The sequence below is a fragment of the Emydura macquarii genome, unplaced genomic scaffold (assembly GCF_026122565.2).
Source record: "Emydura macquarii macquarii isolate MOO-44397 ecotype Brisbane River unplaced genomic scaffold, CSIRO-AGI_Emac_v2 contig_3451, whole genome shotgun sequence".
NCBI lineage: Eukaryota > Metazoa > Chordata > Testudines > Chelidae > Emydura > Emydura macquarii.
The window spans coordinates 487,792-512,481 of record NW_027133588.1 but is presented as its reverse complement, the minus strand read 5'-3'; the positions used below and the strand labels follow the sequence as shown (position 1 = coordinate 512,481).

Below are 24,690 nucleotides of genomic sequence, written 5' to 3'. Positions count from 1 at the left end.
AGAGAAGGAAATGCTTCGTGCCTGGCAAAATCAAAGCGCAGGTGCAGCTTCTGTAGCCTCGTCTACACTATCCGGGGTAGATGATAACTGGGCAGTTAAAATAAAGGTGTCTGTTCCACAGTGGAGCTCCCGCCGTTGCTGTCATCCGGGGAGCTGCCCCAGTGATGGAGCAATGCTGGGGGCAGTAACAAAGATGCCAACGCAGCCAAGTTCGAAAGGGGGGGGAAACCATGAAAAGACCCAGGATTCTTCCTCAGCATGCGCCACTCCCTGAGGGGGGTGCAACCTTGCTCCACGAACTCCATCACACTGCAGCTGGACCTGCCTCCGCGTGGGGTCGGCTCAGGGGGCCCCATTGCTTCACTCACCCCATTTAGAGCCTGGCTTTAACCATCCAGTGATGCAGCCTCACCCATGGCATGAAAACCAGAGGACCCTCTGTAGCTAAACAACGTCTTTCAGGTCTCCTGTTGGGCCCCTGTCCTGCAAGGTGCCGATTGCTCCCCAGGGATCTGAGGTCCCTCAGCCCCCTCGGGAGGCACAAAGGAACTGGCCCCAGAGGAACCCAGAATTTTTCACTCCGAGTGACGGCGAGAATGGATCTCAGCACAGACGCCTCCAGCAAGATGGGGACAAGGCCCACGGAGGCGTGTTGGGATGAAAGGCCTTGTTCTCTGGAGCCAGTGTGTGACTTCACTTCATCTACCTGGCTCGGATAAGGTGCCGCCACTGAGCCCAGCGAGGGCTGCTTTTGCCGATAAGACATTATCTCTCACGCCTCTGGCCCGAGATATGCAGGCGTGGGTGAAGAAGCAGCTTTGCTCTGTGGTGGGAATGAGGGTTTTATTGCTGCAGGCAAGATAAGCGAAGCGGGGCCTGTATTAAGGCTGCTGAAGCGAAACTACCCCTCACTGGCAGAAGACCTCTCAGCGGCAGGCTTATCGGACACGGCCGTTAACCCCTCTGGAGATCCCTGCTCTTGCCCTTCACGCACACACACCTGCACAGAGCAGAGGCTGGAAGGACCAGCTTCGCGGCAGAGAATGAGTCTGAGGTTCGGCAGCTGAGATGAAGAGCTAACCTAGTGTGATAGCCAACAGACGCACCGGGGGCCTCCAGAGCTGAACGTATGAGCCGCTACTTCGTGAACTGAAACTCCACGGCTTCCCAGCTGGGGGCTGTAACAGATTCAGACCCTCTGTGGATCAGTGCAGGAGGAAACCTGTAACACACACCCTCCCCTGTGGGTCACACCAGCATCAAGAGAAAGGAGCAGCGGGAGAACGGAGATGGCCCGGAAAGATGAAGGGATTGCAGGCAGTTTTAAGACACTTCCCATGCACATTTTCCCCCTCAAAAGGTCCATGTCTCCCTTGGGCCCCACACAACTCATGACTAGGGGGAAGTGTACTGAGTTTGAAGGGTCAGAACCTCCGCTGGCGTCAATCGCCATCGCTCCATTGACTACAATGACGTTCAAGCGGGGCCCAGCCTGAGAGAGCGCGAGCACCCCTTGCTCATGCAATGGGACTTTCCCCAGTTAACACCCAGGAACAGCCCCAGCAGAGACTAAGCGGCTGCATCAAATTGCGCCCCCTGCAGGCAGACGCCTTCAGAAACCTCCCTCTAGGCAGAGCTGTGGCAGTAAAGTGTGACTAACCAAACACTGGTCAACAGACTGGAGTTAATGTTTATACCTCAATGCCGAGACTGCTAGTCCTAGACACACTTCATGAAAATCCGGTATAAACTGCTCTTGTATTAATTATATCTGGAGCCTTCTCTTGGTTAGGTGCAGAACTGCTTCGTCTGTGGTGACATATTCTGTCCAAAACTCTTTTAATTGCTGTGTAACTCTATAGCCAAATGGCCAAATTCTGCTCTCATTTACACCCATGCAACCCCCGTTAACTTAATGAAGAAGCCAAGGAAGACCTGGGACAGGAATACAATTACTTCAGGCCCCATGTCAGCAGTGCCTTTCAGCACGTGCTTGTCTTATTGAAGTCAGGGGATTTAAGCACAAACTTAAATGCTTGAATCAAACATAATTTACATTTGCTTTCCCAGCATTTTGCGTGCATCTAAGACCTGCTACGCCCTGGGAACGGACAAGGCAGTCTGTTTTATCTTTACAAATTTCATTATCCCCAATAAATCCTTATGGTAGGCAGGGGGTGGCGGTGGCTCCCTCTAGTGGTCAGATGACAATTCCCCTGTTTTGTTTTTAAAGCTGTGTGGCGGACACGGTTTCTGGCTTTAGCCCTGAAAACTCCAGGTTCAAATTAGGGTAGGGTTCATTTCCATGGAAGCCATCCTGGGACAGTGTTCTCTTATTTTGTCCGCCGTGTGCTGTGGATAAATAAAGGCATGCCACGCTGTTATTTTTCTAAACAACCCAGAGGTGTCTGATCAAAGCTATTTAACATGGACAGAAAGCCAAACTTGCAGATGGGAAGGCCAGCAGAACGCCTTTGCCTGTGACAGCTAAGCCAGAAGGCACTTTTTCTGGCTAGCGAAAGGGTGGCGGTATGGCCTAGACCACAGGGCACCACACTAGGCATCAGGAAACCTGTGCTCCATTCCCAGCTCTGCCACTGACCTGCTGGGTGACCTTGGGCAAGTCACTTCCCCTCTCTGCGCCTCCTACAGGCAGCTATGCACCTCAGTACTTTTGAAAATCCCATTCAGGGCCTGCGTGCATGTTGGCATCGAGATGCCTCTAAAAATCCAGCCCTGTGTGTGTGTATATGTGCACAGCACCTAGCACAAAGGTGCCCTGGTCTAGGGTTTTTGAGCGTTAGTGTAATACAAACAATCACAGTAATCTCATGCACTAAAGTGAACCAGCAGAGCTGACTCTACCGGCAGGCAGTGAGTTCACTTCCACATCAGGTCTCCTACAGGGGTGCAGGATGGAGAAATGATGCAGGGCTGGGGACTGAAGGTCCAATCAGCCCTCACCGGGACATCTATAAATGCATCTCCTTAGGCATTGGAGGAGAGACCCACGCTTCGTTGCTAGAAGGCGCCGTTGTAACCTAAGATGAGTGTTTTTCGTTGTATTTTATATATTTATGAAAATCCTGTTTGCTATAACCCATGCTGCAGCATGCCAAAGGCCTGAGTCCCTTCTCATGCCACCAGTGACTGGATTTACTCTGGACTTGTATTGGTGTAAGCAAGAGCTAAATCAGGCCCTGCGGCTCACGAACGAAGTCTTGCAGAAAAATGCGCCACGGGAAGGTGATCCCCCAGCTTGATTGCCAGAACGCAGAAGTGAACTCATGCTGCATTTAAAACACCAGACAAACCTAGCTGCTTGCATAACGCCAGTCATCAATGCGAGCAATTGCTGGGTGTTACATACATGATTGCCTGTGGGAAGAAAGATCATCCACGCAACTTCAAAGAGGAAAGGAGGTGGTGGATGCAATTGATGGGGTTGGGGGAAAGGTGTTGTGCATGACTGTAATTAGGAGGTGAGGCGTTCAGAGGGTTGTGTGCTATCATCCCTGCTTAACGATTCAGAAACATGGGCTACGTACGCTAGGCACCTCAGAGGACTGACCTGCTTCCACATGAGTTGCCTGCGTAAGATTCTGCAAATAAAGTGGGAAGGCAAAATACCAAGCACAGAGGTTTCTTGGGCATGCAGGACTGGCACACTTGGAAACCACTATCAAGAAGAGGTGGTTGCGATGGCTCGGTCATGTCAGGAGAATGGGAGGGGAGCGTATTCCCCCAAAATATTTTGTGCAGTGATTCGGGATGGCTCTAGAAAGGGGTTTTGTTTTTTTATGGCAGTACCACGATGTGTGCAAAAATGATATGAAGTCGTTCGACATCAGTGTAAAAAGCTGGGAGGAGTGAGCAGGATCCCGTCCGGTCTGGAGGGAACATCTGGCACTAGGTGCAGTTCAGCACGGAGAGGCTTTGGTCCGGAGGATGGAAGCAAAGCGAGAAAGAAGAAAGCAGCGGGCTGTCATCTTGGACTCCAACTCAGACAACATGGATCTGTGAAATTTGCAACAGGCTGTGTCGCTCCCAAACTGGGCTGGTCAGCCATAAGCAGATTCATCAGGCACCTGATTAGATCCATTGGGGTGGGGTATAGGGGGGATTGCCAATGATGTTCAGGAGACCATCTCTCTAATAAGAGGTGGCCCATGCTAAGGAAAAGTTTGAAATATTTATTGACAATAAAGTTTGCTGGAGTCCAGCAGCTTACTAGGGACTCCGCTCTCACATGCACCTTCCAGTCAGGCAGTGTTGCCTAACAGCTAGAGCAGTGGGCTGGGACTCAAAAGACCTGGGTTTTGGTCCCAGTTGGGTGATCTTGGGCATGTCACGACCCTGCTCTGTACCTCAGGTTCCCCAGCCGTAAAATTACACTGATCTCATTTACAAAGTGCATTGAGCTTTATGGAGGAGGTGAGCGAGGGCTGCTGGTTAGATCCTTTCGCTTTTTCAGAGATGCAGTTTCATTCATCCCCATTAGGGAGCCCATAGCTTTTCATTGGCTCGTTTGAACCTTCAGCGGGGGTCACGTGACCTTTTTACCGTATGAGAGGCACGGGTCTGAGCAGCAGCTATTTGCTAACACCCAGAGGTGCTACTGCATTGTCATGCTTCCTCCCAGCCTGAAGTTCGACATTCCCCACCCCCGGGCACTTCTGCGTTCGCTCACTTAAATGGTTAGTGTTCAAATCCTGCCAACGCCACAAATTCTAGCCTGCTCGTGCTATTTGCTCACATCCAATATGATTTTTCTCTTGGGTGGCAGCTCAAACCATTGCCATCATCTTCATGGGCTGTCTTACAACACACACCTGAAGTCACCAAGGCAGCCCCGGTTTCTAGGGCTCTTTGAAGGAAATCGAACACGGCCAAGAAACCAGAAAGCTCATCCATGTAAACAAAGTCCTTGAATTGCCTATTTTCAGCTGGGTGCGGGATGCTGAAATCCTTTATACCCCCTTTGAAAAGCCCCGCCTTCTTCTGCCATGTCATAGACAAGACAGAACACAAGGGTTAGTCGTCAATTGTCCTAGATCCAACAAGGCGTTTACACCAGCTGAGGACCTGCCTCCTAAGATGTCCATGGACCTTAGTACTCTACTTGGATGAAGGGCATCATGACATGTGGCACAGGCTTAGACTCCAGTTTTGCAAAGGTCTTAAGCCCATGAATCGCTCTAAGCGCGTGGGTGGTCCCAACTGCTTCGACTTTTGGCTGCCTGTTATAAGGAGGCGTGAAAGGAATACACCTTCATAGCATTTGAAGAGAAACTCAGCAGAGCTGCCCAGCTATCAAGCACCCACAAAAGCAGTTGCCCCTGTGCGAACAAGCCAGATGCCCCTGGAATGTCTGTTGTGACGCTGCAGGGGAGGTGACGGAGACAGTTAATGGCCAGGCAAGAAAATCAAAACGCATTAGTCAGATAGAAGCTATATTGGGCCCCATTTATCTCAGAACCTAAGGGGTAAAATTCAGATGGGTTCTCCCCTCGCTCCCATCCAGCGTCCAGAGGTGACTCACTCTGAGCTCTGGATCGGGAAGCGCTGCTTGGCCTGGAAGTGCTCACACCTCTTGTGCTTCATTGTCAGGCCATACAGGGGCCTCATGTCCAACTTCTCTCCATCAGAGACGCTGAACTCCAGCCGCTGCAGCAGGATGGCCAAGAAGAGGAAGACCTCCCATCGGGCAATGATCTCCCCGATACACCTCCTCTTCCCCAAGCCAAAGACCAGCACCTTCTCAGCATCTGCCTTCTTTATTTCAGTCCCGCTGGCGCTGAGGAAACGCTCTGGGTCAAAAGTGGATGGTTCTTTCCAGAGCTTCCTGGAATAGAAAAAGCAGCTCCTGAAACATCCCTTCTCCCACTTCCTGGAGTCGGGATGCAGTCGCGCAGGGAATACAGCTTGGATGGGTGTTGTGAACAGATTCAGAACTGGGCCTAGGATGCATTGCTCTTGCCTGAGCACCCATGCACCTTGACCACTCAGGAATGGCTTTTCCATTTAAAATAACCCATCAGAAGCCATTGGGCCAGATTAATTTCTGCTGTAAAGCCTTGATATTACTGGTTGGCTTTTGTACTGAAGCCTGAGGTGTCAGATCCCTTGTAAACGTGGTTTTAAGTCTCTCTGAAGTTATGGTTCATGTTCTCATTATCCACTAATTTCTAATCCTTTTCTGAATCCGGCTAAGCCCTTGATCTCACTAACATCTGGTGGCAATGAATTCCACAGGTCTGTGGTGTATTTCAGAGATTCTTAGGCCAGAAGAAACGGTTGTGATCATCTGTCTGACCTCCTTTATAACAAAGGCCTTAGAACTTTTCCGAATTAATTCCTGTTTGAGCTACAGCAGATCTTAGAGATAAACATCCAGTCTTGATTTATAAATTGCCAGTGACGGAGAATCCACCACGACCCTTGATAAATTGTTCAAATTATTAATTACCCTGACTCTTAAAAGTTTGCACCTGACTTCTAGCTTGAATGCCTCTAGTTTCAGCTTCCAGCCCTTGGATCTTATCATACCTTTGTCTGCTAGATTGTAGAGCCCTCTATTATCAGATTTCTGCTCCCGAGGTAGGTGCTTACAGGCTGTGATCAAGACCTCTAATCAGTTTTAAATTTGCTGCTTTCTGTTGCTATGGAATATTCCCTTCCCCTTCTATTATGAGAGGGGAAATAGAAGCACTCTATACCAATCATTATTTTATCCACTCTACCCTGACCTCCTATTCAGCTGCCCTCTATAATCAGGGTCTTTTCAATCTCTCTCCATATGCAAATCTTTCCGTTCTTCTAACCTTTTCCATTACCTATTCCTAGATCCTTTCTATTCCTCCTATATCTTTTTGAAGATGGGACGACCAGACCTGGACACAGTATTCCAGGGGAGGAGGTCACTGATATACAGAATAGCAGTATGATCATCCCAATGTTTCCCCAATATGGGGAAACTGACAGGAATAATTGATATACCACAATAACTACAGTGCAACAGTCATTCCATGATGCTGGTCAATTCCCAAATGTAGACAAGCTCTCTGTGGTTATTCACCACCCCATTCGTTATGCACGCTGACATTCTGGTTGCCTTTTTAACCTCTGCAGCACACTGAGCAGAGATTTCCACTGAGCTGTCTGCAGTGACTCCCAGGTCTTTTTCCTGCCTCACAAGAAATTTCTCGCTGATCCTTTCGTCAGCAAAGGCTGGGGTGCAAATCAGGCCAGCAGATCCAGCAGATCCAGGGGGAGGCTTGGTGGGGACCAGGGCCATTTGTGTGGAGTCTATTCCCCAAGCAGCCCACCCAGTTAGTTTCTTGGCAGCCCAGTTTCAATGCCCCCCCCATGCTCCCCCTACCCTTCCTGGGCATCTCTGTCTTCCCCCAATGGAAATTTCTAGTCCTGTGGAGAATGGGGAAAGCACAGAAATACAGCCAGGGCCATCTCGCCCAGGTTCTCTTTATATATATATATATAAGTGCCTCCGGGCAGGGAACATTTGTTCTTGTTTGCTATGCTACCACTAACACAGCATCATCATGATCTATTTCTCCTAGTGCCAGCCGGTCTTACTGAAGGTACATGGTAGAAACATGTTTTATCTGATTGAAAAGGCCCCAGTACATGGATCTGGATCAGAGGTTCTCAAACTGGACAGTGGGCCTCCCAGGGGTGGCGAGAGCGGGAAATATATTCCAGGGGGGGAGGGGAAGGGGAAGAAGCTTTAGGAAGGAAAAACAAACAAAAAGTACTGCCCCCATTTTACACACAGCAATGGGTAACTAGTAAAGCTGATTCCTCCAGGCCTATCCGGTCCTCCTATGGCGCTGTGCCTTGGACTCTCGATGGTGCTGTGCATTTTGACAGGTTTCTGTGACGCTTGCATAGCGTTCTACAAAGTCGTTGCCATCTGTACATTAATCCATTTGCTATGACACGGTGTGCATACTGAATTGTAAGCATCGACCACGCTCGCAGTTTTGCTTCTGCTCTTATTACAATGGCTCATTAGCTCTGTTTGAATCAATGCCTTATAGACTTTAATATTTCGTGGGATGTTGATTTTTTTTATCGGCATATGTGCTCATGTGGTCGGAGGAGAAGAGGGAGTAAGCTACGACAGACACAAAGAAGGGGGGGCACAATCAAATAAGTTTGAGAGCCACTGACCGGGATTGATTACACACTTTTGGGACTCTGCATATACTTACTCATCCTGATTGACTTGCCACTGGTTGACAAACACACAGAGGTCCTTTGGGATGAAGTAGCCATTCAGTACTGTGTCTTTCGTTGTGCTGAAGAAAGAGAGTGAGATTTTAATGTTTAAACTGCTGCCAGGCTCCTCTGTGCTCTAATGTAAATCAATTCCTGGTTCCTTTTGAGTCAGGATTGGGCCCAGAGGAGACCGTTTTCTTTAGGGTTATTGTACTTTCCAAGGGCTGGGTTTTTCCTCTTTTACACAGCAAGGATCATCAATGGAACAGCATGTGGAATAAAGGCACCGCTTAATGTGTAATGCCCCTGAATCTCCTCTGCCTCCTTAGCACTTACCAGTGAGGAATTGTGAAGGGCATGAAGGAAGAATGTCTGAACATCTCTAAGATAAAGGCTTCTGTGTAAGGCAGCATCGGCCGGTCTGACAGTCTGGGTCTCCTCTCTCTGCCAATGGTCTGATCTACAGGTTATAAAGAGGAAGAAAAGGATGGCTGGAACCCAGCCTTCTGGAGAGATGCATTTTAACTCTGTGATTGAAAACATACAGTTACCTAATTCTTCCTGAATCTTCTTCTGAATATCTGGATACTTCGCAAGATACATGAGGCTCCAGGACAAAGCTGTTGTCACAGTGTCAAAACCTAGACAGACAAAGAGGCAAGATGGATACTAGATGAAGACAAGTCAAGGGAAATTTACAAACCCCTGGCTTTAGATTGTCATCCGATTTTCTTTGATTGCACATCAGTTTTCGTCTGACTCGGAAAGCTGTGATAATAAAATTCCTAGTTAAGGGTTTTTACACTTGCTCCACTCCGCACTGATTGATGTGGATTCATAACTGTGTTATTTCAGTTTTGTGCTGGTGTAACTTCAGTGAAGTCAATGGGCTTTCCCCAGTGTAATTCACTGATGAATCAGGACCAATACTGGCAAATAGGGATACAAACTGGGAGCTTCATTTTCCCTGATCCCTGTCTTCCTACAAACTCCTGCTCAAACAGTAGGAAGCTTCTTGGGGTCATTGATGGTAGGCATCAGGGTGAAAAACTGACGTGATCTATTTTCTGCTACTGAGAGCAGCTGGATGGGGTGTTTTTATGAGGGGAGTAAAAAAGGGGCTAATATTTACCAGAGTTTATTGGAATGCAAAAATAGAAAATGGTTTCAGATTTGAAAGCCTGAATTGGAATGTTCTTACCAGCTCCAAAGAGATCATTGACCAGGTTGACAATTTTTTCCTTCGGGAGCTGAATATTGGCGTTTGCTTCCATTTTATTCTCCTGGCTTTGCTCAATCAAGGAGTCAGTGATGTCTCGAATGTTGTCCTGAAAGAGGAAAGTCCAGAGGAAAATTGCATGAAATTCCAGACCACTAGACAGGTAAACTGAGGTAACAAAGAGCAATCTACTGCTGAAGGGACCTTGTGCTGGAGAGTACAGTACCCCCATGTCACAGGAGTGTGAGTAAGTTCCAGGAATAGGAGTTCAGGAGAATATTTTCTTTCCCTGAAGTCAGTAGGTAACATTTCACCGAGCCATAAAAACAAGGAGATTAGAATATACAGTTTGAAAGTGCAGAATGTCAGAACAATCCTCTTCTTGGCAAATACAAGAGAAACATGCTAAGCAAATTAATATTCAATATGGGCCTGAGGAGAGAAATGTATTGCATAGAAACTAGGGTAATTTGTGTCCTAAGATGCTCCTATAATAGATATGAAGATTCATTTGTAAAAATCCTAGAGGTAATAAAATGCTCTTTGCCTAGACAGGCTGACAAAAAAGTAGCATAATTTCCATTCATCCTGCACCTTTCCAGACTTTTATTTAGGTGAATGTTGGAATGACCAGGCTAGTGTGTCTCTGCACCATTGCCTTCTGCTGATTGACATCAGTATGTTCAACAGTATGTCATAGATCCGAGGCCCTGTGTTGCAAACAGCTAATTAATATTCTTCTTCAGCTCAGTTGATAGGGACCTGTGCATTAGAGAAGGGTATAAATTCCATCCCAATGTTTCTATGGAGTTCTGAGTGGCCATCAAAGTAACACCTGTGAGTGCTTAGGGTAGTCACAGATTTGCTACAGGGCAGCCTGAAAGGCACAGTATGGAAGCTCATCTCAGGTGTGAGCGAATGCTTCCCCCACCCCCTTGGCTCTTACCTTCTCAAAGCTCTTGTAGTGCTCTTTGACAATGTTCTGCAGGAGCCTGAGGAACTTAGTATTGAATTCCACGAATTTCTTCATGGCGCGGCTGGGGAGATACTGGAGCACGGGGATGAAATCTGCCGGGTTGCCGGAGGAAGCCACCTCGATAAACTCATCAGTCACATTCACTATGCTGAGGAACTCCTGGTCATCGTGGTTGTAACGCCTGCCAAAGCACATGGCACAGATGACATTGGCCACAGAGACCACCACGTACCGATAGGGGTCAAACCTCTTCTCTTCCTCCATCAGTCGCAGGAGCTTCGTTACTAGGTAGTCAGCTTCTTTGGAGACGTGCTCCTCAAGGAGGCAGGTGGACGAAGTGTTGGGGCTGGGGGAGACAGAAAAGGCCTTCAGGGCATTCTGGGCCAGCTTCCTGCGAGCTCTCCACACCTCCCCCGAATCAGTGCTGAAGGCCAAGCTCCGGCCATCCCCAATGTAGCGGAAGCTGTAGAGATCAGGCCGTCCCATGAAGTCCTCCCCTTGCTTCACCAGGGCTTGTCTGATGGTGTCCAGCCCGCTCAGCACCAGCACCGGTCTGGTGCCGATCCGTATCTGCATCACATCTCCATACTTCTGGCTCATCTGAGTCAAGGTCAGGTGTGGGTTCCTCCCCAGTTCCAACATGTTGCCTATCAGGGGATAACCGCTTGGTCCAGGCAGCCTCTTCAGCCCCTTGGGTATCTGCTGCTGGAAGGATCTGATGACCATGAAGATCAGACAGAAGACGGCCGAGGCAATGAGGATCTCGGTGACGGAGATAAAGCCCTGGCTTTCCACCAGTAACGTTGCAGCCTTCATCTTCGTGAGCCTAAGAAGCCTGATAAAATTAAACAAAAGGAGGTGTTGGGTGTCGAACTTCCTCAGGCGGCTCAGGAAATCTTAACCTTATGCTTCAAGGGGACCAGACTCCAGACAGGGCCATGGCACACTCAGTTCTCCTGACATTAGGACTTTGGAGGATCCCTTCTTCATAAACCTTTCTCAGAGGTTGGCCATCAGCAAGGATCCAGCCCTTTGACCCGAGATCCTCTTATCTGCTAGGACGTTCCTCCTACACTAGTTCTAGTTCCTAGCGCACAGGACAGGAGTCAGGAGACTTGGGTCCAAATCCCAGCTCCGCCATAAACTTCCCGTGGAACCTTGGGCAAGTCACTTCATCCCCTTGTGCCTTTGCCTCCCCTTTGTAAAAGCGGAATAATAATACTTATTAGCAAAGGGGTGTTGTGGAGCTAAATTCATGGACTAAATGTTGTGAAGCTCTGGGAGATCTGCAGGTAGAAAGAGCTCTAGAACGGCAAAGACATGAAGTGCCATTAACATTTCGCTTTTTTCTTTGTGGAGTTGATTTGTTTACTGCAGTCTGGACTGTAGAGAAATTGACAGGGCAGTTTGAAACACACGGAAACCCTGGAACATTATCTGCATCCTGGGAGAAGTGGGGGAGGAATCTACAGCTCTGTCATTGCCCACTCTGGCCACTGATCGTTAGGAGTTGGGACACAGACAGGCTGGCCCAATGGTCGGAGTCAGGAGTTGAGCCAATGGTCAAAGTGGAGACTAACAGCTGATGACCGGGACATAAGGGCAGGAACTGGAGATGTGGCAAGGAACAGGAGCGAGGCAGGAATTGGGAGCGAGGGCAGGAACCAAGGACCAGACGGGAGGGGAGCAGATTTGGATGCAGGTTGCAGGAGAGAGGCAAGGAGCAGTGTCCGATGCAGCTGCAACAAGGAGTCTGTATAATTGTTCAGACAATCCAGCCACTCACTGCCTGGTTTAAGGAGCGGGCGTGAGCCAATTTGGTGATCTTGGGCCTTGTTGGGAGTCTCTGTCCTGTGGGGCCTGACTTTCCAGGATCAGTAAGGGGCTTCTTTGCTTGTCTCCCTTGCTGGTAACACAGGCGTGCCTGTGACGCAGGGCCTCCCCGGCTCTTGGTTCTAGACTCTCTGTAAGTGAAGGCTCAGATCCTTACACTGATTGCCCTTAAAGAGTCGGGGGCCAGATGCTCAGCTGGGATTAAATCAGTGTAGCCTAATTGACTTAATGGAACTACCCCAGAATCCGGCCCCAGCGTTTATTCACTATGCTACCTGGGATGCAGCAGTTATTTCTTAGAGCCATGGTGCCACTGTGAGGCAACTGTTGGCTTTTACATAGCACGGCACTGCTGGATCTGGAGAACCTGCTGGAGGCTCACTAAAATGTCTCTTTACCCGTCTCACGTTGGGTGGGGGACAACTGACACCGGCGATTCTTGCTGAGTGAAAACCGAGAGCTCAGCTCCCTGTCTTAGGGTTTTATGTGCTGGGGTACCATTTCAGATTGGGGGGGGGGCAACTTTAACCATGATTCCAAGGGCCACTTAGGCACTTAAAACCCCTAGCTTTTTTTGCAGATAATAACTTAGAAATTAGCTGACAGGAGCACGGTATCTAATTCCTATATAAAGAAAGAAAATTAAATAAATATTAGACCCACTCAGCTCTAATACTAACAAGTTCTGACATCTTGTGGCAAGTTACTTCACATTTTAATGTATATTCTTACTTTGTTACTAATTCTTGAATACAATAACTGAAACAATTGTTGAAAAATCTAAATTACTTTCTGTCATTTAGGCAACTTACTTTTTGCAGTTCACCAAGCTTGGAATAGATCATTTAACTTTTAGAAATATCCTGGACAAGAAGGACCTGCACATTTATACTGCACCTGCCTGGGGCTCTAGGGGTATTAACATACAACAAATAATAGACTAGAAACTGACTCTAAACAGGAGTGAAACTGACGCTTTCAAGTCACTCACTTCTGTTTAAAGGCTAGTTACTTCCCAGAAGGCTCTTAAACACAACACTACAGTGACTGAGTTGCAATTCTCATGGGAGAATATTTAAAACCAAACACCAGGAAAATTCCACATTTTAAAGTTAAGAAAAAAATTTACTCTTCTGTGGTTTATCAGGGCCATTGCAGGCAGGAAAGGAAAATAAACAGGCACAGGAGCTCTGGGCAGCTCTTCCTCTTGAAAGAAAGCTGAAGATCAAATCTTCTAGTCCTTAATCAGGTAAAACTTCCATTGCCATCAGCACCTCCGCTCACAGATATTAACGTGTGCTCAGTAACGATACACTTCATAGTTGAATATCTAAGCCGTCTTGTCCAGGGCTACACATCTTATATGCATTCGCTCAAGGACTACATTTTCTGGCATATTCTGAACAGTGCTGAGCACACAGATGGTGCCCAGTGAATAATACAAATTATGACAATAATCGTTGGCTTTATGGACTCTGTGGATGGAATTTCTGTTCTTTGCACTGGAATTGGCCTGGATGCAGCTGAAATCCTAAGAAATTGAGGCATAAACACATCTGATACCCATACAACACTTTCTCATTCCTTCCTTTTCTCAAACTCAGAACAAAAAATGACAAAACAAAACGGTTTTCAGTTAAATTGTAAAATTTCACAGCAGTCATTGCCCTACAACCCTGCATGGGGCAGAACCAGCCACCCCTTGCGGATTAAGTGATCTCTTCGCATCTGAGTCTCAGTCTCTTTCATCATCCTTCCTGGCCTCTGTGCTGCTTTTCATGCTGTCAACCATGAGATCCTTCCCAATCGCCTGGGACCATTTGCTGGAGTCTCAGAGAACTGGCTGCCTTGGTTTTGCTCCCATCGATGAGTCCTCTTTTCTTTGCAGCAGGTAGCAGAGAGATAAGCTGCTCTAGTGAATAGGGTGCTAGTTCTGAGAGACCTGGGTTCTACTTCCCACATGGGCTTCCTGTCTGACCTTCGGCCGGTGCTTTAGGGACAGAGTTTCAAAGGCTTTTAGGCACCCAAAGATGCAGCTAGGCATCAAATGGGCTTTACAAAGCACCGAACCTTCTAGATGCTTTTGAAAATACTACTAAGTACCTAAATACCTTTGAAAATCTGGCCCTCAATGCCCCATCTGTACAATGGGGATAACAGCACTGCCTCACAGAGGGGCTGTGAAGAGAAAGAGGTTAGACGGTGTGAGGTGCTCGGGTATTACAGTGAAGTGGCCACGTAAGTACCACAAGGTGAGTGGGAACATCTCTATACCACTGCTATCCCTTCCCTTGGTTTTGGCCCTTTCTTTTAACCTATCTCCCTCACATCTCCCTCTTTTCTGAATGTAACCTTGGCTGTATTTCTTCTATGCTGATAACAGTAATCATCCCCTGGGGTCTCTCTTCAACAGTCCCACCCCCCTCCCCCCGGCCCAGGAATCTCATCTAATGACTTCCAGATCCTTCATTTAATTTAACTACCAGCCCTTTCGCTTCTGTTTGTAAACAAAATACTGATGTCCTGCCCCAGGGGCGCAAGCTGGGACTGCAGCCGCTCCATACAGAGGCTGCGCTGCAGTTAAGAGCACCACCTGTGGCTAGGCAAGCAGACCTCCAGTCTGAAACTTGGGGGCAGGAGCCCCCCCCCAAATGGCTCCCCTACTGCCCCCCATTACTGCAGTAGCTGAACACCTTCCCCATAAAATCAGCGGCAATAGCAAAGTCTCCAGTGGATTTAATGGAATCTCTGGCACTTCTCTTGTTCCAGAGTAAAACCTTTGCTTGGGGTAAGATTTTTTGTGTATATTTTTGGTAGGAGTTTGGAGGTAGGAGGGAGTCAGTGGTGTGAGTGTCATTCATGTGGTGGAAAGGCATTTTCAAAGAGGAAGGTTTTGCAGCATTTCCTAAAGGTGGTCACACTCTGGATTTGCCTGGTCGTCTCTGGAAGTTTGTTCTGTAGCCAGATCCCCTCAACGTCATGAAGCCTAGCTCTGAACTCTCAAAGGACTGCAAGGACGTGGTGCCTGGATCCTGATGAAATCCAGTGAGGAGGCTTTGACAGAGAAGAGAAAACTGTATCTGTGTCTTACCTGGGAAGGAAGATCAGATGAAGAGGAACCAAATCCACCTACTGCCTGTCCTGATATGGCTAACAAGGGCATCATCTGAGATGAAGTGTTTACACCGAGCCTCATCGATATACACGATATCTCTAGCTAGGAAAACACACCTCACTTAAATATAACTCACAGTTCTTCAAGAACCCTAGGGAGCTTCAAACACCATCACACTACATTTCTAACCCACCCCTTTTGCAAACCGCTACAGAGAGGGAGCAGAGGATTTAACCCTGATAGAACCACTATCGAAGGTGGCTATTAAACTGTTGAGTTAAAAGTGATCTTTATCCAAGTGTTTTCTTTGGCTAAACGGGGTGTGTATTCCATTATCTGAATGAATGTTAATGATTTATTATTTGCATTGCCCGAGTACCCAACAGCTGTCAGCAGGATCAGGGTCCCATTGCTCTAGCACTGTACAAACACACAGAAAGACACAGCCCCTGCCCTAAGGAGTTCACTCATTCGGAACAAGACATGAATGTAACCATATGACCAGGAAGGACTAGCGCAGCAATGAGAATATCACACCATTACATACACTGGACAGTGCTTACCTGGAGGGCACTGAATCATAAACAAGGTGCATCGGTTGAAAAACGGGGGGAGGGAGGGAAACTGCCAATCACATAAAACCAAACAAATAAATAAATCCCAGAAAAAAAATTCTCTGTTTTTGGTCAATGTTCTGAAGGCATTGACATTTTTCAACCAGCTCCATTTACAAGCTGATTTGTTCGATCTCTATTTTCAGCACCCCAGGAATGCCACTGACCCTGGCCATCAAGTGTTGGCTGGTTTCCTGAAGGTGGCCCAGGATGAGAGGGTGATGGAGGAAAGGATCGTGACTTGGTTCAGAGAGGATGTTTTGTGCCTGGAAGGAATTGCAGAGAGATTTGTGGGATGAGTGGAAAAATGGTTGTGTGATCGATGAGCTAAGCTATGAAAAGTGAAGTTTCATTGTACATAGTTCATTGACTTGCACTGATTGATCTATGATTGATTCACTGCTGTCTAACTCAGGACTAAAAGTAAAACCTATTTTACCTCCCTTATGGAAAGATCCTGTCGATATTATTATAAAATGATCTCCTTCCCATTGCTTTTGGATCATCTTCTAGAATTTAATCAGAAATGATATCTCTGCTAGAGAATTCTACCGGGGGGGGGAGGTTCCCAAAAACCTGTAGAAAAGCTCTCTCTTTGGTTTCTCCCTGTAAAATTCGATAAGGCTTTTGCTTAAGGGCAAGTCTGCTGAGTTCTGAGTAAATTTTCTATCTTGAAAGAGCACCAGTTGTTCGGGCCATTTAATGCATAACTACAGCCTTCAGGTACGTTTTTTGATCTGAGCAGTTAGTGTTATTTGGACCATTTGTTATTAAAATATTGGCCAAGGTTTTCCAGAGTGACACATGGTTTTGCGAGGCCCCTGTTTTGGGGTGCTCAGAGGGTTGATTTTTAGAGGGTAGGTCTCAGCACTTGCTGAACATCAGACCTCTTTTAAGACATCTCAAATTGGGCTCCCCTAAAATGGAAGTCCCCAAAATCTCTATTCGCTTTGGAATGCCTTGACCCACGATGTGCACATACAACACATCTGAGAGAGACCTACCCAGGACACCCACTTCCCATTGTCCCCCACACGCATTTCAACTTGCTCTCGTTTTTTAACATATTGCAAAGATAAGGAGCTGTGTGAAGCAGCCCTACAGTACCTGTGTGTCTCAGAGGAGGGAAGGAGCGTACCACCTGTGGCTAGAAGTTCTTTGATGACCCTGTGAAGGCAGAGGGCGTCTCTTCCCAAGGTGTCTGGAACTCGCTTTTCTGGACCATGAACTGGTTTCTCCTTCCAGGCAGCTTGAAGGCTCACTTTCTGATAGCTTTATATGCACCTCCCATGAAACTTGCCTCCTGTCACATGGCAAAAGCACCATCCAAGCTACCTTGCTTAGAACTCCAGAATGGTAACTAGCTACAAAATAACCAACGGAGCCTCCTCCTTGCGCGGGAACTGATCCAGAGCCCATAGAAGAAGCCAGTTGGGCGTTTTCCCATGGGCTTCAGTGGGCATTGGAGTGGGCCCTCAGCAAGGCCAGGCGCGTCGCCAGCTGACCAATGTACATTTCACCCTCCGCAGCAAAGGCCAGATAGCAGAGGTTAGGCATACACTACACTGTTGCCAAGAGGACTGGAACGTGAACCGACCTCACCCCATTGCATTGGCAGGAGGTCTCCTGGCTCAGGCACGTGGCCGGCGTCCGCCCATCGCCCAGCCAGTTTTCAGTAAAGAACTTCATGAAAAGACCATCTCCGCCAGAGGTGGGTTTTTGAAATGATTCATGAAAAGTTTGTTCTCTCCCAACACCCCACTCGTGGCTGTGGGGGGCATGCAGGGAGGGGGGAAGCAAGGGGGAGGTGAGGCCAGGATGGCAGAGACAGAGGGCGGAGGGGGTTTGTGGTCTGTAGTCAGGACAGGAGGGCGTCGCGTGTCAGGAGCCCATTCAGAGGCAGTCCTCCCTGCCCCCGGCTCATGATCAGGTTAAAGATTGCCCAGGTTCGCGTGAGAAGCCATTTGGCTGAATTTCACCACTGTTTCCCCTGCAGCCAAACAGGGTGAGTTTGGGAACAAAGAGAGCGGAGGGGGGGCAGGAGTTCAAGGGGAACTGGGAGGTGGGGGAGAGAACAGAGGAATTCTCTCCTCTGAAAGCACCTTTGACACGTTGCAGGATGCGATATTGCGTGAGAAGGCAGCAGGGGCAGATAAGCAAGAGTTGCACTTTGGGAAAGTCCAGGGCAAGGTGCAACCAGAACAAAGACCCTGGCTCTTCCGTGCCTCTCACACGCTGAGTGAAAACCCACCACAAACGCAGTTGCAGCATAGCTTACCTATTCCTCATCCTTACAGCAGAAGAAATTCCCACAGAGCATAGGCAGATGTGTTGACTTTGCAGCCTGCAGCTCCACGGAGATGCAAATTTTCAGCCCCAGTCTCAGGGCTGACTCGCCCACATTGTCTGATATTCCTACACTTGTACAGCCCCCGTGTAAATGAGCAATTGTAATGTGGGGACAGCAGGGGAGACTACCCTTGCCTGATGGATGTAGGATACTTGAAGATCCTGTGGCTAGGTCTCCAAAAACTAGCTTCCACTCCTGGGCTTCTAAGACATGGTTGGCCCGTGTGCTGCGTTTTGGGACAGGGACTCAGCTGGGAAAAGGCCAGCGGAGGGGAGAAATAATATTCATTTTATTTGATGGTGAACTTAGAGGAACCGTGGATGCATGAATTGTAACCCAAGAGTCAAATTTCTCCAGAGTGGCCTCTGGCTTTGAGTGTCTCTATATTTTGGGTGCTCAGCTTCTGACACCTCGTGATTGATGTTCAGAGGTATTTAGCGTGTGAGCTCCTTGGGGGTAGGGACTGTCTTTTGGTCTGTGTTTGTACAGTGCCTAGCACAATGGGGTCGAGATCCAGGACTGGGACTCCTGGGTGCTACCATGATACAAATAAAAAATAATGAATAAATCGCCGTTCAACAACAGCTGAAATGACTCCAGCTCAGCCCTTCTGGGGAAAAATCTGACCCAAGATGTCTTACAAAATCAGATTGTTATTTATGATTTCTGCTCAATCACATCTCACTCTGTGAGCTTTTCCAGTGGTCACAGATCAGGCCCCCCCAGAGCAGAAAGGTGTCCTGCAGGCACCTTGCCTCAGTCCTTCCCCCATGCCCCGTCCCCCAGAGTCCTGACAAACTCTCTTCCAATGCTCTCTCAGGCTGAGACTCCCAAAGGCTCAAGTCCCACATCGCAACTCAAAACACGCCTGCCTCTGCCCCTTTGGACTCTTCTTCCGACCCCAATCTTCCTTCAGATGAAGGGTTCCTGGGTCTAGCCCCATCCCCCACTAAGAGAGCGCAAAGGCAGCAGTGATGCAAACCATGTCCACCCCCCATGAGCCTAATTCAAGTCTCACATCCCTCCTGTCCTTTGTATGGGACAGTGGCCACAGGGCCGCTCCCCTGGGCCTTTCTTCACCCCAGCACTCCCAGAGATCGGCAGGAAATGCTTCTCACTACCACTGGGCAAGCCCTTAGCTTCCTTCAGCCTCTGTTCTTGCCCAACTCCCTGCTCCTTAGATGGGATAGCAGCACTCCCTGGGCCTTCCTCTGGCTCCAGAATCTCCAACACCCAGGCCTCCCTCCTTCTGGCCTGACTCTCCTCTTCTCTGCCTCCCAAGCCTCCTCAGATATCTCCTGACCGCAGATGCTACCCTGCCCTCTACTCAGGTCTCGCCAGAGCACCCCTGTGCAGTCAGGAACCAAAGTCGATTTTTCGACATTCACACTTACCCCCCGGGGAAGGATGAGGGAAGGAGTCTGAGTAACATGGAGGTGGAGGCTGGAGCAGATGCTCTTCTACAGAGATCACAGGACACCAGCCAGTCAAGGCGGCCACAGTCAGAGGGATCCTTTCTAACCTGCGGCAGAGCCCCAGGCTGAAGAGCGATTTGGTGCACAGCTGGGCATCAGGGGTCGCTGCTCAGATGTGTGAGCTTCATGCCAGGCCTCTGAGCAGCAGCAACTCTGGCTGATTCCTGCTCCCAGGTAAGGACTGCAGTGGGAATCAGAACAAAACCGCCTGAGCAGCCAATGCAAGGGCAGCTTTTACCCAGCCACTCGCTTGTCTTTTTCCAGGCCAGGGAGATGGGTGTGATGGGCTTTACAGATCCCACCCAGAGACTCGGAGAAGGAAGGAGCAGTGCTGGGCCCAGAAGGCCCCCCACCCCTCAGAGGCTCCAGTGGGGGGGATCTGCTCCAAAGGCATCTCTGACAAGCAAACAGGGAAGGAGGGTGGAGAGGCTGGCCGAAGGGAGGAAGCCAGTTTGCAGCTTCTGGGGACAAAGCGATCCTCAGGAGAAAGTCTGGATCAGGGGTAAAACTCAACCGGGAGGGGAGGGGCCTGTCCCTTTTCCCCTACCCCACTCCCTGCTGAGGGAGGATCTCCTCGGAGGAGAGCGGGGGAACATGTGCTGGACAGAGGGAGTTGCTGGGTCTGACAGAGAGAGCAGGGAGGTAGGAGACGGCCCAGGGGAGGCTGGTCAGCTGCACCTGAAAGAAGTGACCAAGACACTCCAGGCCTCTCCCCCTTGGGCCCTGGGCTGAGACCCAGTGGAGAGGGAAGAGCTGGGTTCCCCTCCCTCTCCAACTGGGAGAACTTCATAGCACTGGGAATTGATGGGCCAGGACCTGCCTCCCCGCCAGGCCAGCGGGACTCAGTGAAACCCGCTACATGGTGTCAAAGTTTATCAGAGACCGCGCTGCAGTGGCAGCACTTTCTGCCCAGGCCCCAGCTCAGACCCGGGTTAACGATTGCCCAGGTTTGCGTGAGAAGCCATTCGGTAGAGTTTCCCCACCTGCTCCATTGCAAACAGGGAGGGCCAGGGGAGGGGAGGAGGAGCAGCGGGAGGGGAGCTGGAGAGATAGGGGAGGTGAAAAGGGCAGCACAGAGGGCAGAAGAGTTCATTCTTCCAGCAACACTGCCTGAAATGCGGGAGGGCTGGACAGCAGTGGAGGAGGGAGCAGATTAGCAGCAGCTACCCATAGGGGAGGCCCAGGACACTGTGCAGTCTGCAGAAAGCCCTCAACTGTCCCCCACCCTCACTCTAGGTTGACGGTATTAATCCTTCCATGTCTTCAGTGGGTGTCCACCAGGGCCAGATTTCCCTCGCTCAAGCACAGTGGAAATTCTGGCCCCACGGAAGTCAATGGCAAAACTCCAGTGCCTGGATTTCCCTCTGCATGCACAGAATAGCAGAAGAAGAAGAACTGGTCTTTTTCGTTTCCCTTAGTGAAGGAATTATAGGAAGCAGGCTTGGACTTTTCAGCTTCTAATCACATATTTTGAAAGTCCCCCTTCTTTCCAAATATCCTCTCATTTCCAAGCAGCTCCATGTGCCTGCGATCCCCTCCCGTCTATGGGACCTCATCTTCCATCCCCTGCCCCAGATCTGAGAGACTCATGGCAAACCCCGTGAAATAAGTGGGAGTTTGTGTGAGTGAGGACCAAGTAAAAACTGTCTCAAGAGCTGGCCTCATAATGATCATTAATACCAATGAAAACGTCTGTTGGCACCTGTGATTTCAGGAAGGCAAAGGAAGAATCGGAAGGGGAGAAAAGCCAGAGAGAAATTCCATGCACTGTTTCAACAGGAATATTTTCACTTGATCTAGCTTCAAAATGTGGCCCTGATCCTGCACTGGCATTTACTAGCACAGCCTGCTGGGATTCCGCGCAGCAGATCCCCAGGTGGGGATGGAGCCTGTATTTTTAAAGAAGGTAGATAGATGGCACCAGGCCCATAGAAAGAATGAAATCCACAAAGCAAGGAGGGAGGTGGGAGAACGATAGCCCGGGGGCTGTTATTTTCCAGGAGAAAGAAAAAGTGAATAAGGAGTGAACTGGAGAACCTGGAAGAGGCATGGGCAAGGGGCCTGGCCCAGTGGAAAGAGGTATGTATTCCACTGCCTTGCCTCCCATTGCACTGGGGGACCTGCAGTGGGAACGGTCAGCTCCTGGGAGGTGAAAGGGCAGCTTCTTGGAGCAGCCACCTGGCTTGGGGGGAATTGTGTGAGAAACGGCTCAGCTGATTTAACTCTTGGGACACACCTGCAATGCCCTGATTATTCATGCTGTTGGAGAGATCTTAATGGGCCAATGAGATCTTAAGGGCAAGTCAAACTAACCGAAAGCCAAACATGATCCAAAAATCAGAGGCAGAAACGCCAGAAAGGGAGGCAAGCTACAGTGGGCCAGATCCTGCAGCCTTTACTCACCTAAGAAGTCCCACTGACCTACCCAGGTGAGCAAGGACTTCAGGATCAAGGAGAGGAACGGGTAACATTTTACTGTGAACAGATTGATGCTGTGGACAATTCTTGGATGAATTCTTTGGGCATTACACAACAGTAACCTGCTGATGGAACAATTACAAGACCTAAACAGTTAATTAACATGTAAACAGTTGAATAACCTCACGGCAGATGTCACTCTGTAATACCAGACTGTGACTTGTCTAGAGTAGGAATTAAAGTCGAGTGTAGACACGGCAGTGGACAACTTCATATATGCTAAGATGGTTAAGTTAACCTGGCTCTTCCTGCGGCTGGAATTTGGCCATTTCAGCACACGTTAAAAGCAGTGTACCTTGTCTACATGAGACTTTTTAAACATGTTAGTTAGAATGTGTTAGCAAACATAGCCCAACACCGCAGCTTGTATCCTAGTCTAGACAAAAGACATAGAGACATGGGATTCTCCCACATTAAAGCTGGCACATAGTCTTCAATGCAAAAACAACACGCCACCAACAAAAACGGTTACTGTAACATTAAGGTTGCACAATTCCAGCCCAATTCTGATCCTACTGAAGTCAATGCAAGTTTGCTCATTTACTTCACTGGGATCAGGATCTGGCCCTTAAAGGAGATATATCCAGCAAATGCTTTGTTAAGTCTTAGTGGTTTGCTAAACAACACTGTGCCTATACATTACAAATGTACCGTCTTTTGTTTTAAAGGCACATGGGACTAGATTTTTATCTGTTAAACCAGTGTCAATCCAGAATAATTCCATTAATTCAAATAGACCTACACCTGTGTATGTGATAGGGCAATTGGATCCATGTTTTGCAAATCATACTTTATCATGAGAGTTTTTCCCCTATAATCTTAGTCTGACATAGTGTGATTTGCTTAAAAAGGAAGAATTTATTTTACAGTGCTATTGGTCTCATTGTGGCAAACTCTCTTTCACATTAGTGTGCTGTAGTGCACTCTTTTAATACATTTTACCATGATATTTTTTATGAAAATGATGTGCATGTTCTTTTGTGGATGTAATTGCTCACAATATTGCACAGGAAGACAAATGTGGCACAGATTGTCGGGGCAAAATGTATTTTGCATTTTTTGAGAACGGGATGTGCTCACATAATTAGAGATTATATTGTAATGCACACAACCCAGGAGACAAAGTTGAGGCTGCATTTCTACACTGACTCTGCATTTCCAGGATTTTGTGTGAACAAATTGCACAGCGTTACTTGGCATTAACATAACTTGTTTGCATGGAATTGCCTTGGTTGATGTGTTTATTTCTGAAAGTAGGGAGGAAAGGAAAACTCAAGGAAACAACGGGCCAAGCGTGTGCACAGATTCGAGGGCTGTGTCTATGCAACAGGGCTGGGAACACAGAGAATCACAGGGATTTCCCTGTCCAAGAAGCACCCAAGGGGTGGGGAGAAGTCTGAATGTGGGGTTTCAGTTTGGAGTCCAGGGATATGTATGGACTCATGTTCCACAGGCTGTGGGAGGCAGGAGGAAGCAGGCGTGGGGGGTAGAGACCTCTCCAGTGAATGTGGGTGCCTGATTGTAAATGATCACATTTCCCCCACGTTAGCTCTACGCTGTCCCTTTAAGAACCAGGTTGTCAGATTGGGCGCTCTAAAAGAGACCACATCTCTGAGGGGGTCCTGCCACCCCAAACGCCAGATCACACTATTAAGTGGCAGGATGCTACAAAATACCTCTGGGGTTACCTGCTCAGCTGAGGAGGAGCCGATCTCATTGGGATCGGAGGCTGCACTGTCTTTTTTTCCCCCCCGCTACAAGGAAAATATGAAACAGCTGCTAATTATTTCCCACAGCTGCACCTGGTTCACCCAGGGGTGTGTGTGAGAGAGAGAGCAAGACTCTATCTGCCAATGTAAGCGCGTCTCTGTCTGAGCGTGCATTTGTGTGTGCCAATGTGCATGTCTTCGCCTTCATTTAAGTGCAGGTTTTATTTGAACGTCTCCTCCCCCTACGCTCACAAACCCGCCCGATTTCGCTGCATTTTTTTTATCTCTCTCTTTGATTCAAACCCCCAATGAAAAAAGCCCCCCTCCCCCCCATCCCCAGCAGGACCTGGTGCGGGAGTCTGTGCTGGTAGCGAACCCGACTCAGGGAATGGGCAGAGGCTGTTAAAATCCGCGCCCCGGCTTCCCAAGGAAGGACGCCGCAGGTCCCCAGGTTGCAGTGGTTACCTGTGCAGTGCCCGCAATGGGCCTGGTCTCTGGAAAGGCCCCTGGGTCTCCAACACACCTGCCGTGACAGTCATCAACCAGGCCCATCATTTTCCTGCTCTTTACCGCCAAAGCCCAACCCCCTGCCAGAGGTCAGTGGAAATGGCACTCAGCCACTCACAAGATCGGGCCCTTTCGGGATCGTCCCAGACAGATCATCTGTTCTCCCCAGGTGA

General features: G+C 48.7%; 1 protein-coding gene across 3 annotated transcripts; it reads right to left on the bottom strand.

The window, feature by feature from the left end:
- Positions 1-5,429: 5,429 nt before the first annotated feature.
- LOC137144376 (cytochrome P450 1A5-like) lies at positions 5,430-17,445 on the bottom strand. Of its 3 annotated transcripts, XM_067534647.1 has the most exons (8): positions 17,106-17,445; positions 16,166-16,264; positions 10,407-11,271; positions 9,443-9,569; positions 8,793-8,882; positions 8,578-8,701; positions 8,235-8,321; positions 5,430-5,845 (listed from the first exon to the last, which is right to left on the bottom strand). In XM_067534647.1, exons 3-8 carry the CDS (start codon positions 11,250-11,252, stop codon positions 5,539-5,541), a joined length of 1,581 nt encoding a protein of 526 aa, XP_067390748.1. In that variant the 5' UTR covers positions 11,253-11,271; positions 16,166-16,264; positions 17,106-17,445; the 3' UTR covers positions 5,430-5,538. The 3 variants fall into 3 exon arrangements, with proteins under 3 accessions (XP_067390748.1, XP_067390745.1, XP_067390747.1); XM_067534644.1 differs by lacking the exons at positions 16,166-16,264; positions 17,106-17,445 and adding an exon at positions 15,948-16,084; XM_067534646.1 differs by lacking the exon at positions 16,166-16,264 and having other exon boundaries at positions 5,431-5,845; positions 17,106-17,442.
- Positions 17,446-24,690: the final 7,245 nt, after the last annotated feature.